We start from the raw sequence: 15,257 nt of genomic DNA, 5'->3' as shown, positions 1-15,257 counted from the left end.
GGTGATGGGTATTAAAGAGGGCACGTTCTGCATGGAGCACTGGGTGTTATGCACAAACAATGAATCATGGAACACTACATCAAAAACTAATGATGTAATGTATGGTGATTAACATAACAATAAAAAAATTTAAAAAAAAATTCAAGCCTAGAAACGTCAAGTGGGCCATTTATGGCAATCATCCCACATTTCCCTAAGTGCACTGTCTTCCCCTTCCTTGGATGGTGTTTCCAGCCTCTCCCCTCTTCTCAGAACCCCACACCGCCTTCTCTACCTTCACTCTCAGCACATGACCATGTTCCATCCACAGAGCTCCCAACACCAGACCCACTTGCTTGCCTTCTCTCCTGCTAGTGAGGCCCCTCTGCCCATGGCCCTGTCCATGGTGCACTCCTTCACATACAATCCCACCCCCCCACCATTCAAGAACATGGCCCCAGCAACTGCCCTCCTTTCATCTCCATCTCCCCGCCCTACCCCTGGATTACTCCAGTCAGGATACCAGAATGCTGCTACTTCTCTCTTAAAAAACAACTACATTTTTTCTCTCCTTTCTTTATAGTAAGATGACTTGAAAGAGTTGTAAATACCACTGTGTCCAATTTCTCTCCTTCCATTCTCTGTGAACTTGTCCTACTCAACCTTCTGCCTCATTGCCCCACACAACCACACTCTCATCAAGATCATCAATAACGTTGTATTGCTAACTTGAATGGCCAATGCTCAGGACTCATCTCCCGTGACAGAGCCTATCACTCCCTCCACCCTGAAATACCTTCTCCACTTGGCTTCTAGATGCCATACTTTCCTGGTTTTTCTCCTACCTCTCTAACAGCTCATTCTGTTTCTTTTGGTGTTTTATTATCATCATCCTGACCTCTAACTACCAGAGGGCACCAAGACTCAGACGTTGGGCCTCTGCTCTTTTCTGTTCTTGCTCACCCCCTTGCTGCCTGCATCTAATTGCTCAGCTTTAAATACCATCCACATTCTGGGGCCTCCAGCTTGGACGTTTCTTCTGAACTCAGAGTCATCTTTCCAGTGGTTTTTTGACTCTCCCTTGGGTGTTGAACAGGCACTGCAAGCTCAAGATGTTTGAAATTGCTCTTCCCCTACTCCCGACAAACCTACTTCTCTTCCATCTTCCAGCAACCCCATTTCAACATCCCAGGTGGTGGCTAGCCCCATCTCCTACAGGTTGTACAAATGTAGCTGTAAGCATGCACTCTGAGGTCGGATGGCTTGCCCGTTCATTCATTTGGTGTCAATTTCTCTAGAGGCCTCAGATGTTCATCTGTGTAATGGGGTTGATGTAGTGTCTATCTGGTGGGCATGTGGTGAGCTCCAAATGGGAAAATGTATGCAAAGCATTGAGCACAATGTGTGGCTATGACAGGTACCATAAGCCTAAGTCACATGAGACCCAAAGAACCTCCTAAGCTACAGAACAAAGGATTGCATAGATTCTCACTTTTGTGTAAGGCAGCGTTTGCTTTAGCAAATCCTTGACATCTGACTCACAGCCTGATCCTGTCGATGACCTCCAGCTTCCTGTCTGCTCTTCTGAATTCCTATTCTCTAGCATATGGATGTTCACATGCCAGTGTAATTCAATGACTGTTTCCTTGAAAATTTTAAGAAGAAACACTTGCGTCTCAATGTTTTCTAATGTGAAAATTCAACTGCATACTTGTATGTTAACAGATACTTCATGTGGACCAGTCCATGTGTTGGTGTGAATCAATTTCCACCAAAACATGTCAGCTGAGTTGGAATATCAAATTATACAAGTAGATACAATGGCCAAGATAGCGGAATGGCATAAAAGTATATTGTCAGTAAAACAATGTGTTCTTAGTCTCTGAGTATTGGTCAAATCCATGGATTTATGGAGATGCTTATTAACCTGGAACAGATAATTGGAATCTACCCTTCTCTTGACTAATCTTGCAGAAAAAGTGGTATCTCCCCTTTGCTTTTGATAAAATGGCTTGGGCTTGGCATGAGGCAGGACCACGCTTCTCAGAAGAGGGCTGGCTCCTTTCATAAAGAGGGAAGGCTTTCTAGTGAGTTGCTAGGATCCACTTCTAAAGGAAACAGCCATGAAGGAGATGGGACATCTGGAGGCCGATTGTCCCCATCCACCCGGAGGCCAAGCCCATCTGTTGTCCAAACAAACTCTGTAGCCAAAGAACTCAAGGGTGGGAGTGGAGGTAAGGGGAGAGGAGTCACAGGAACTGGAGAGGGGAAGGAGCTATAGCCCTACCGTGACAAAGACGGAGGCCAGGAGTAAGCCCACGGAGTAGATGAGTCCTCTGCTGTTTAGCCGAATCTGTAAGAAAGGATGCACTGTTAGGCTTCTAAAAAGGCATCTGTTCAGTGCAGGGGCTGAAGCAACTCTGAATAGTGGTCAGTGCAAATCTCTGTTTTAGGATGGCAAACAAAAGGGAGCTTCGACAGCCATGCTCTGCCTCTGGGAGCAGGGACGTGCACCTCCCTAGGACAGCCAGGGGCTCCCTTGTCTAGTCCCCTCTCAGTCCAACCCCATTCATCCCTCCAGAGTCAGTGTCCACTGGGCTGCCCCATGGCCACTTGAATTCCCTGTCGTGTGTGGCCTGATTCTTGGTGCCCACAACACTTCCCTGTGGACCTGGCCTCCAGGGAGCATTCTTGACATACAACTTTTAGGATAAATCTCATGACATGAGGGATGCGAGCAATATTTTGAAAAAATATTACTAAACTTTTTATCTCTTTTGCATTAAATTGTCTGTGAACTGCCCCCAGACTTGATGGGAAGAGATGGATGAGTCTTGCTCTTGTAAGCAAGCAAAGAAGATAAAAGAGTTAACATTCCATTCCTGATATTCGTAAAAGGATTTTGTTTTGTCTTTCAGAGTAAGACAGTGGGGTTAGCTGCCAAACACTGAAGAGAAAGAGAGAAACAATTTTTGGAATTCTTATAAAATAACGCTGTCCAGTAGAACTTTCTGCCATAATGAAAATGTCCTGTATCTGTGTTGTCCCATATGGCAGCCATTAAGCACATGTGGCTCGTACAACTGAACAAAAATTTTAATCTTATCTTCAATTAATTCAGATTTACATTTAAAGAGACACATGTGATTACTGGCTGCGGTATTGGGCAGGGCCCAATATTTAGAGGCCAACCGGGCCAAAAAATATTACAGAGTTTCTTTCATAGTGTAGAGAAGATGTCCCTTCTGCCTTGTCCTAGGTCAAGGTCATGAGATAGGCTACCCTGAAATAGGAAGTATGCCTTAGAGCAGCCATGCTCAAAGCGTCCTCCCTGGACCAGCATCACCTGGGGTCTTGTTAGAAATGCAGGAACTCAGGCTGCACCCAGACCTCCTGAATCAGAAACTATGGGGATGGGCCCATCCAAGTGTTTTAATAAACCCTCCAGGTGGTTCTGATGTGTGAGAAAGTTTAAGAAACACTGACTTTAAGCCACTACTGAGGCTAAATCCACTTCTGATCTCCACGGGTTTTGGGGCTGGGACTCTGACATTCATTTTCACCAGTTCTCTTGGAAAGTCTTATCTGCATGGAGGTTTGGGGACCATAGAGCTCCCCACCAACATACACTGTCCTGCTGGGAGTCAAAGGCTCCATCTGTATCCACAGGAAGGAAAAGCAAGGCAGGTTGATCATTTCATTAGAGAACTGAGTGGTGATTATTAGTAGAAGTGGTTTGGGGCCCTTCTGACAAGGCTCAAGGCGCCTCTTGCCACCCTTTTACCAGTTCAACCCTGGGGTGTAGGTATGGGAACATGTGGGTGTCTCTATAGGTGGGTGTGTTCGGTTTACCTTTTGGTGACAGGAAACTCCATGCCCTTAACAGTCAAAACCTTTGTGTGGGGACCCAGGAGCATAACATATCTCTTTATGTAATGTTCTGACCCTCTCCCCTGCTGGCACAATCCATGTGAGCCAACCATCTGCTGAACTGCAGCTGGAAATTATTCCCAGCCACCAAATGCCTTTTTAAGAGCAAAGGACTCAAATCATCTCTCTCAGAAACCCTTTTGAACTCTTAATTGTCAACATTGCATGGATTCTGCTAAGCACGTGGCCAGTGCATTCCCAGCCCAGCTCACCCTTTGAGCCCTAGGGTTGAATCCTTGTCAGCAACAAGAATTGAGTAAAGTGATTTCCTGCCCCTAGGAAACCAAGAGCTAGTGACAGCCAAGCTCTAAGCAGGAAAATTCTCTTTGGCCAAGCCTTCTGTCTTCAAAATCAATCATATTCAACTAGAGCTTTGGAACTTTACTCTTCCTCCACTGACATAAAATCTCAAAGAGTGGTGCTTCTAAAATTGTAAATCTGGCTCCAAAGACTAAAGACAACTGACTCAGTGGGGTTTCTGAGTATTTTTTACATTTTCACCTTTTCCTCTGCAGTGTCCCTTTGGTAACAGATTGCCACATGCACCCAGGGGTAACTTCTGTTTTTTTCATTCATTACAGACCGGGACTCTCAAAGCCTGTATTGATTCCTTGCTATCTGAATCCCCACCTCCACATGTACATGACAGTAAGGAATTAGGTTTCCTTCAGTTGCCTGTGGGTCCAACTTGAACATCTCCCAATCACTGGAGACTATGGATGGTTTGGGGCAAGAGTTGGCCAACAAAATCTGGCCCATCGCCTGGTTTTGTAGATGAAATTTATTGGAGCTCAGCTCGTTCATTTGTATATTGTCTACTTCTGCAGTGGCAGAGTCGAGAAGTTTCATAGAGACCATATGGCCCACGAGGCCTAAAATATTTCCCCTCTGGCCCTTTCCAGAAAGTCTGCTGACCCCCGATTTAGGGCACGGACTCCAGATCCAGTTCACTGAACCCCTTCTGAATCCCTGCTCGGTCACCGAGTTGCTGTATCATCATGGAAAATGACTTAACTTCCCCATGCCCCAGTTTTCTGAGAAGTAAAATGGAGATAATACAATTCTCACCTCATGAGGTGGTTGTGAGGATTAACTGAATTAATCCATGTTAAAAAGCTTGAACAGGACCCAGTGTATAGTGAGTTCTCAATGTGTCTGGGCCATTATTCTCCATTCAACTCATGAGCTGCCTAATCCCTTCCCTGGTACCCCTGGCTGCTTCTTTTATAAACTCACCACCCAGCAGCCCCCTGATCAAAGCCTCAGTAGATGACAAACATCATAAGGATGGGGGACCACGTCTGACTTTATCCTCTGCCGGGCACAGGGCTGAGCAAAGACCACATGCTTCAATATGTAACCAATGAACAGACAATGAATCCATTTCCTTGCAGAAGTGAAATGGAGCAGGGTGGACTGCTCAGAGAGAGGCTGGGAGCAGGGAGACCCTGGCTGCCATTTCTGGATGGTATTCCAGGAGCAATGCAATCCTGTCCAACACTCACTGTCCCCTTTCCCCACTTTATTATTTTTTTTAAGAATGCGTATAGCCTTTTTTTCACCTAACATTTTATTATGAAAGTTTTCAAGCATTCAGAAAAATTGAAAGAATGACACCATTTTATTATATCATTTTACCAAAGGGCTTGATTATAGTTCAAAGGTCTTTTGTTTCTAGATGCAATTTCCATATGGTGAAATTCACAAATCGTGATTGCACTGTTCAGTGGGTTCTGAGAAATGCATATACCTGTGTTACCTCAACTGTGGCCATGATAGAGACCACTTCCATCCTCCCCAGAAAGTTCTCTTGTTCCCTTATCAGTCTCACCCAGGATCAATCACTGCTTCTAAGCTTAGCCCGTCCAAGAAACTCATATAAATGGATCCCTATAATGTGCGTTCTTTTACACCAGAATTCTTTTACTCAGCATAATTTTTAAAGATTTCTTCATTTCCTTCGTATTTTTCATTGCATCAATAGCTCATTTCTTTTTATAACAGCATAAATATATCACGGCTTATTAATTATTCTCTTGTTTATGGACATCTGGCTTGCTTCTAGTTTGGGCTATTAACATGCATTGATTTTATAATTCACAAACACAACGAAAAGAGACCTACAGTGGCCCCTCTCACCCACAGGAGAAGCAGGAATGGAGATAATGAAGACAGCCAGGGGGTCTGCTGGGACCTCAAACACACTCATGCACCGGGATCCTCTCTCTCTAGCTGCACTAGGAGCCTCTCCAAACAGGGGAGATCCACTTTCCTCACCTTAGTACACTTCTGTCTCCCTTTTGGACCCTCAGTCTTGTCAGATGGGGTGCATACCTCCTTTTTACCTCCCTCTATTCTGCCCATCCCTCCCTCAGTCCTTTTGTCTCTTCCAAGTTCACTGAGCCCTCGCAGGCCCTATCCTCACTTCTGATGCAGATCATGTCCTGACCTTGCCTGGGTAGCCTTCTTACCTCCCCAGCTCGTCCCACTGCTCTGATGGCAGATGCCTGGGTCTTCAGTTTTTCCTCCTTCCACCTAGCACCTAGCTCCCCACTTGTCTACATATATTGTACGTTTAAATAAACATCTGCGGGTGATGCTGAGCATGTGTGTATGCTTGTGCACGTGTGTGCACACACATGGGGTGTGTGTGCACATTGGAGGTAGTAAGGCTGGGTGGCAAGGGCCAAGATTTCAGAGCTGGATGAGGAGACTGATGTGGGGGTGGTTTTAAGCTGATCTTTTTAAGCAACACAGTGAGAGGGCACCAAAATAGGTTTTTTTGTAAAAAAAAAAAAAGGCATAATTTGCATACAGTAAAGGCTCAAATCTCTCCTACTGGCTAAGTTTTGACAAATGCATGTACCCATGTAACCCACATCTCAACAAGATATAAAACATTTCCATCACCCCAATAAGTTTCCCCAAGGGCAGCAAATTTAACTCAACCCCCTTAAAATCTAGTTTCTTGGATCGTGCAAGCCAGCAATAACATGGACCCGTCTCATCTCTGAACTACCTTTGCAAAAGACTTGGAGCTCTAGCCGTGCATAGTGTTGATCTAAACAATGGTTTCCCTGCTTCCTGAGTCACAGATACAGGGTCCATTAAGTGCAAATGCAGCAAATCTCCATGGCAATGCCCACCAAAGAGCAGGCAAGGTACAATTGCTCTGACATTGAACACTGTTTTTATCTCTTTCCTTCAAAATACGGAATTCATTCTCTAATTCCCTCATGGCAATTGTTGCAGAGAAAACAGAAGGCTGGCTGGTTGCCAAGTCAACAGAAATTTAGCCCATGATGCATGTATATTTTTTCATCTGCATGCACACACAGACACCCATTCAGACCTAGCTTTATTTCTGCACACGGTTCATAAGTAGTTCCCTAAATCCTACAGTTTGGGGATCCAAAATCCCTAGCCTCAAAGATTTTGACTTCCCCATATTATAGTTTAAAATATCTCTATGGTTTGAAGTCAACTGTACACATCCAGAGGAATTCTTTTAGGAAAAATAAGGAGCCCCTATATTTTTGCTAATTTATTTATGACCTGGAATGCATGCGCATGTCACTTTGCATTTTCAGATTTGGGTAGTTTGAACATTCATGTGGGTGTAGGCTCCAAATGGATGTGTCTAGCCTTGGTTTGATGTTGTAAAATATCGCTGGGTGGGAATCTCTTTCCCAGAACAATTAAATGAGGTGAGAAAGTGAATAAGCCTACAGAGAAGAGGCGCTTCAATGGCAGCTGGTGCCTGAGTCCTGTCCCATCCAGAGGGCTCTCACAAACACAGGGCTGTGTCGAATTCTAGTGGCGACTCGGAGGTAGGTAGGGTGGGTTTGTTCTCCCCACGTAAAGATGAGACAACTGATGCTCTGGGAAGTTCAGCACTTGGCCAAGGTAAGATTCTGCTCACCAGTTCCCATTCGTGTGTGGGTGTGGGTTTTCCCCACACATCCAAGCATTTCAGTGACCCCAGATGGGTGTCCTACAATTTAACTCAATTCTTTTTTTCTTTTTTTTAAAGAATTTATTTATTTATTTGAGAGAGAGAGAGAGCATGAGCAGGGGGGAAGGGCGGAGGGAGGAGCAGACTTCCTGTTGAGCAGGGAACCTGATGCGGGGCTTGATGTGGGACTCGATCCCAGGACTCCGGGATCATGACCTGAGCGGAAGGTAGACGCTTAACTGACTGAGCCACCCAGACGCCCTAACAATTTAATGCACTTCTGACACTATTTACCCAGTGACAACATCAGATCGCACAGGGAAAGGGCTCAGTCCTACAAGACTGCCCTGCCTGCCCCCAGATACCAATCACAAGTCCAGGTCTCACCTGTGCTTCTGATGGACTAGTTATAGATTGGAGATTCCAAGGACCCCCTCCTTGGTCTTGGTTAGTTTGTTAGAGTGGCTCACAGAACTGAGGAACACATTTTATTGACTAGATGACGGGTGTGTTATAAAAGGTATAACTTGTAGGGGCAGCCAGATGGAGGAGATGAACAGGGCGAGGTATGGGGAAAGGGAGCAGAGCCTCCATGCTGTCTTGGAGCAAACCACTCTCCCCAAATCTCCACATGTTCACTAACCCGGAAGCTCTCGGAACCCTGTCCTTCTGCGTTTGTATAGAGGCTCCACTGCATAGGGAATTGATTAAATCATTGGCTATTGGCAATGATTCAACTTCCAGCCTCTCTCCTCTCCCTGTCAGGGGTAGGACTGAAAGTTTCAACCTTTTTTTTTTTTGAAAGTTTCAACCTTTTAATCACGTGGTTGGTTCTCCTGGCAACCAGCTCCCACCCTTAGATGGGATAGGAAAGTCACCTCATTACATAACAGAAGACACCTTATAGCTCTCATCATTGGGAAAATTCCAGAAGTTTTAGGAGCTCTGTGCTAGAAACAGGGATGAAGATCAAACATGTATTTCTTACTATAAATCATAATATCACACAAGGCCAGGAAGCTGGTAAGGGATCAGTGTAGACTGAAAATTGGAATTCCGACAGTAAATTCTAGACTTTTCCTTGCACCCTGCAGGGCACAGGGAAAATGCTAGAGTTCTCTTCACCCATTACGAACCCTCAAAAGTGGCATCTTGACCTTTCCTGCTTATCATTTCTGAAACCATCCTGAATAAACTTTAAGAACCACAGATGCCAGTGTGGCAGATACCTCTGGGACCGCATCCATGTCCCAGTGCCCCCTTCTTACCATTTTTGTGGAACCAGCTGCCTCTCCACAACAATACCAGTGTCTGTGCCTCAAGGGTTTTTTCCTGAACTCCGGAAGTGCCAAGCTACCCTGTACCAATGACTTTTGGGGTGGGTGCATAAACACGTAGCTCCCCTGCCCCTCAGATGTGGTCATTCTGAGATGGGAGTGTACACCATTTGCTAGAGCCCCCCACCCTCCAGGGACTCAGCTCCAGTCACCATGACTTCGGCTGGCTGCCTTCCCTGCCCATCTCCCTGCCCATCCCCACTCCTCTGTTGGGAGTTTCTTGCCCCTCCCCAATACCCACCTCACCTCAAATCTTTGTCTCAGGATTGAATGGTTTCTGCGAGGATCTAAACTGGGGTAGTGAAATGAATAGGCTTCAGGCCTTAGGCAACCCAGGGAAGCCCATCCATGGGGGACTGTAAATACAGGAGCTCTGCTAGGACAACCTCAAGAAGAATCATTCAGTAAGATGCCAGCAAACTGCCCCCAAACTCCCTAACCAGATGCTGTGGGAACAGTTTGTAGACTGGCCTTATTAGTGGCATTTTGGCATTCTGCTTCTTTCCATGGCTGAAACACTCCACTCTGGCTGGGTGTAAGTTACCAATATGGCCTCACTGAAGGCAAGGTTACAAAGAGCCGTTCAGTTCTCCAGAGCCTGTAAGAGGCAGCTCCAGGGCCCCACTGTCAGAGTTCTGTGTCCACCCCCTTTCCACAGCCTCATGGTGGGCAGAGGCATTTCTCTGCCTCTTGGAGTTGGGCTTGGCCATGTGATTTGCTTGGCCAATAGGATATTAGTGGATTTAACAAAAACATAGGTTTGAAATATACTTCCATCATTGACATGACCTCTTGTGTGTTCATCCTGCAAGGAATGTGTCTCAGGAAGTCACTGGTCCAAAGAGGATGAGAGATACAAGGAATAGCCCCGTCTGAAGCTTGGAGCTAAACCTAGATTGGCCAAACACCTGTCACCTTGCAGATGCATGAATGAGAAATACATGATAATGTATGCAGGCTGCTGAGTTTGGGGATGGTTTGTTACATGGCATTAAGGTAGCAATAGCTAACTTACACAACTATCCTAGTCTAGGTCACTATATTTTCTCTCTCCTTCAAATGCCTCGTAACAGGTCTTGCTGTCATCAGTCTGATCTGGCTCCAAACTCTTCTCTGTGTAGTAGTCAGAATCTTCTTCCTAAGAGGCACATGCAATCACACCACTCCCTCCTTCATTTTCCCACTGCCTTGGCTTTAGCTCACCATATCCTTTAGCACATGGTCCCTCTCTATCTCTAAATTCACCCCAGCCACTCATCCCTCCACTTTGCCACTTCCTGCCCCCCAAACCTCTCCCCCCATCCCAGGTGCCACCCTCAGATCCTTCAGTGTGTGAAGCTTTCTTGGATCTTGGTCTTCTACAAACTGTTCCTCTCACATTCTTTACCTGCTTGGCTCCTGATAATCTCAGATTCTCAGAATAAGCATCACTTCCTTACCTTCCTAACCCCTGCCATATACCGAGCAACTCCCACACAACCAGCTCTAGGGGGGCGTGCATCACACTTTGTTTTGGTATTTCTTGTGTAACTGTCTCCTTCCAGAGGCTACAGTCCCAGGGGCACAGGACAGTGTCTGGCCTGCTCACCGAGGCATCCCCAGTGGGGGTTACCAGCTTAGCACACAGTAAGCATTTCGTTAATGTTTGATCAGAAAAAGAATGAACTGGGCAGAAAGTATGGGATAAGAATGTTTCTGATCACCTCTTCCTTTTACCTTTGTGGATTCTGGAGTTAGATGGGCTCTTGGCTTGGAAAAAAAAATAATAAACTCTTTCTCCCTCTATTACTTTGTGGATTCATTTTGCATTTCTAAGCCCTAGCTCAGAGATCTGAGTTTTGTCCTTGCTTCCCAGAGCTTGCCTGGTGACCTTCTTAAATCTGTTAGAGCATGTGGAACAGACATTCATCACAAAAATGGGACAAGAAGTGCTCATTTTCCAAACTCTGACTTTTAGAAATGTTTCAGGCACTTAGGTAGCTAGCTGGCTTCTGAGCAAACCACAAGTGCTAAGAAATGTCAAAATCTGTAAAACTGCATTTATTCCTCACCATCAAATGCCTGAACCTAATACTATGCACAAAACAGCCGTCTTGATGGTAATTATCCAGTAATTATGACTTAGAAGCCCCATCTGGTAGAGATGGAAAAATTGCTTCAGAATTGTCAGCAGGTCCATTATGAGGGCAGGAGGGGCGATTAAACCCACGCGGGCTTCTAGCTTCTGATGTGAGGGATGCTGAGATGTCATGGGATTTACTGCCATGCTACATGGAAGGAGGTCCCTGAGTGTCCTTCCAGAAATGAAGCCTCTCTCCCAGGAAAAGTTGGAGGTGAAGAGGGAAGGCAAAATGCTCATGGCAAATAAACCCTTAAGTTTGCTTTTTCATGAAACTGAAACTATTTTTCCAAGTGAGTTCTGTATCACTTCATGAGGTTACACAGAGATGTCCCCCAAATGTGGCTGGGCATTGGGGGCTGGCCAGGGGGGGCCTGGTGAAAGCCAGGTGGGGACCAAGGGACTGAATAAACATGTAATCCTCATGGAAGGATCCAGAATGTTTCCTCCAACCTTCAGTAGGAAAACCATTGTAGACATATAATGCACCATGGCCTAGGGCAGTGAGAATTTTAGCTGCCACGATGTCTGTGGGTGTTTTAGGATGGGAATCTGCAGGTCAGGAGTTGTTTCCTTCCTTTTTAAAAAATTTAAATTCAATTAATTAACATATAATGTATTATTGGTTTCAGAGGTGGAGGTCAGTGATTCATCAGTCTTATATCATACCCAGTGCTCATTACATCACGTGCCCACCTTAATGTTCATTACCCAGTTACCCTATCCTCCCTCCCCCCACCCTCCAGCAACCCTCAGTTTGTTTCCTATGATTAAGAGTCTTTTATGATTTGTCAGGTCCTTCTTTCTTTATGTAAAGCTGCAGAGCTTGCTTTAGCCTTATAAGCAGATCCTTTCTTCTCTTCTAGCGAAGATTCAAACTCAGGATGGATACGGTCTAAAATCCCACGCCAGCGACATCACCCGCATTCCTGTGCCCTCAACTGTGCATGGTGGCATTGTGGCACCATTTACTTTATTTTTTTATTTTTTTATTCTTATGTTAATTCCCATACATTACATCATTAGTTCTAGATAAAGTGTTCCATGATTCATTGTTCGTGCACAACACCCAGTGCTCCATGCAGAACGTGGCACCATTTACTTTTAGCAATAGTCTTCCCTCCTGCTTTAGTCTCTGGTGTTCTGGGGAGAGATAAAAGTCTCACTGTCTTCTTTCTGCCTATTTTTGACTGTGACAAACTCTCTGAGCTGTGGTTGCCTGATCTGCAGAAGAGGACTTGGGACAGCAGTGCACTTAGAATGAAACCCATGACCCCTGCCCACCTCACCCCTGCGTTTCTATTGCCTGGCTTCCCTTCTAGTCTCAGATACAGCATGCCTCAGTGCCTTGGCACTTGCAGCCCCCTCTTTCTAGAATGTTCCCCCTGCCCTGCAAACACCCAGCTCTTCTTTATCTTTTGCTCCTCAGCACAGAACCCACCTCCCTATCCAAAGAATCCACAGTGATGTGTGCCACCCACCCTATCACATCATTACCTTCATGAGGCTTTTGCTCTCCCAAGTTAGCACGCTCATGTACTTGTCACTCACTGACTGTCTGTCTTCCCCACCCTGGTGCACGTTCTAAGAGGAAGTATCTACTCTATCTTATCATTCTGTGTTCCCAGCACCTCACCAAGTTCTTGGCACATTTAGCAGCTGCACAAACAACAATGTTGGTTGAAGAAGTAATCCTTGCTTTATTTAGCTATTGTCAGGATTAGATGAGGCCACGTGTGCATATAGTAGGTACTCAATGAATATTAAGCTATTCTTTTTTTAAAAAGGACTTAAAAAAAGATTTATTTATTTGAAAGAGAGAGAGCAAGCACATATATGAGTGGGGAGAGGGGCAGAGGGAGAGAATCTCAAGCAGACTCCCCACTGAGTGACCCATGAGATCATGACCTGAGCTGAAACCAAGAGTTGGATGCTGAACTGATTGAGCCATCCAGGTGCCCCTAAGCTATTCCTATTGCTGTTTTCTTCCCCCTTGCTCTCTTCTCAGGTCATCCTTTTGCTTTATTCTGTTCTGTTCACATGTTTTCCACCCAAGGTGGAAAAGTTAGGATCATCTATCCATCCATCCATCCATCTATCCATCTATCCATGCATCCATGCATGCTTCCATCCATCCAACAAATATTTTTGAGCACCTTCTAAGTACCAGGCACTACCAGGCATAGAGGAAAAACAAATGCATAAGATGGGTACAGTTCTTGCCCTCAGGGAGATCACCTGTCTGGGGGAGACTCAGACAAAGGGCCAAAGGTAAGCTATGATGGGAGCTGCTTAAAAACACAGGAATGAGACCTGACCCATGCTTGGGAGATCACAGTAGACATCCAAGCTGACACCTGAAGAATGAGCTGGAAAAGGACAAGAGAAGCCCCTCATAGCAGCCCCTTTACCCCTTCTGTGAGGTGATCTGGTTCCAGATGGTTATTTTCTGGGACCCCTGGCTTCCAGGAAAACCAAAAGACACAGCTTGATTGGGCCAGATCCTGGGCCACTATTTTGGTCTACCATTACTAGGCAAAGATGTAGCCTGTAGAAGTAAAGTCTCCCAGAAAATTAAAGTCCATCTCTCTATAGGCCAACAACTTAACTGTTTTTGATGAATATGTTTCATAACTTTTTCTTGATGACTCAGAATCACCACCATGAATATAATTTTTTTTTTTTACCTGAGCTGAAATATGGTAAAGCTCTCAGGAGCTATTGATGTATGAGGAGTTGCTTGCCCCCACCTTTGATGAAATAAAATTTATTCTCTATTTAAACAAGTAAAATGTCCTGCTATGTGTAAGATGGCAAAGTGTACAGTGTGAATGGCAAACATAAAGTGGACATGGTCCTACATTCAGACTCTAGTAGCAGGTAGATGATGTGGGTGCATAACTATCAGACAAGATAGGAAAGAGAATAGATCAACAGGGACATGGAGAAGAGATTATGCAATGTGCAGTGTGACGCTGTATTTGGGCAGCATGTGAAAGGGCTAGAGAGCTAGGCATGTGGTCAGGACCTGAGGTATTCTTTTGCTTATGGTATTTCCTCTTCATTGAATGCCCTCTCAACCAAAGACATCAAACTATCTGAGTAAAATACTAAAAAAGTAGCATTTTAAAGAATGCCACTAGGATCTGAGGATGCTTTTGTTACTGTCTCTCCCTAATTCAGCTCACCTGGCTGTCCTTCCCTCCTTCTTGACCATTCACCTTTTCATTCTGACTCAGTTAGGCTCAAAACTTTTCCTAATAGTTAAGATTTTACTACTTATAAAGTCCAGGGTTCTAGACTACATAGCTTCCTAATAGCTAAGTCATGAATATTACTGAAAAGTAAGTAGATATTTTTCCAAAGAAGATATACAGATAGCCAACAGACACATGAAAAGATGCTTAATGTCACATTATCAGGGAAATGCAAATCAAAACCACAATGAGATATCACCTCACCTCTGTCAGAATGGCTAAAATAAAAAAGACAAGAAATAAGAAGTATTTGCAAGGATGTGGAGAAAAAGGAACACTTGTGCACTGTTGGTGAGAATGTAAATTGGTGCAGCCACTGTGGAAAACAGTATGGAGGTTCCTCAAATAGTTAAAAATAGAAATACCATATGATCCAGTAATTCCACTACTGGATGTTTACTAAGAGAAAACAAAAACATTAACTCAAAAAGATAAATGCACGCCTATTTACAATAGTCAAGACATGGAAGGAACCTAAGCATCCATCAATAGATGAATTGATAAGGAAGATGTAGTGTGTGTGTGTGTGTATGCATATATACCTACACACACACACACACACACACACACACACGTATTTATAGTGGAATACTACACTGCCATAACAAAGGATGGGATCATGCCATTTGAGACAACATGGATGGACCTAGAGGGTATTAGGCTAAGTGAAATAAGTCAGG

At 44.7% G+C, this 15,257-nt stretch overlaps 1 protein-coding gene across 1 annotated transcript in view; it reads right to left on the bottom strand.

The window, feature by feature from the left end:
- The window catches only part of LOC102748142 (sodium/potassium/calcium exchanger 3), a 124,590-nt gene that overhangs the window by 3,681 nt on the left and 105,652 nt on the right, over positions 1–15,257 (bottom strand). The window contains exon 13 of the mRNA XM_081831983.1: positions 2,267–2,332. Within this exon, the coding sequence (XP_081688109.1) occupies positions 2,267–2,332 (66 nt within the window). The remainder of the gene's footprint in view (positions 1–2,266; positions 2,333–15,257) is intronic.

The sequence above is a fragment of the Leptonychotes weddellii genome, chromosome 10 (genome assembly GCF_054177405.1).
Source record: "Leptonychotes weddellii isolate Sample4059 chromosome 10, ASM5417740v2, whole genome shotgun sequence".
Taxonomy (NCBI): Eukaryota; Metazoa; Chordata; class Mammalia; order Carnivora; family Phocidae; genus Leptonychotes; species Leptonychotes weddellii.
Note: the sequence above shows the minus strand (reverse complement) of the source record. Positions and strands in the feature narration are given on the sequence as shown.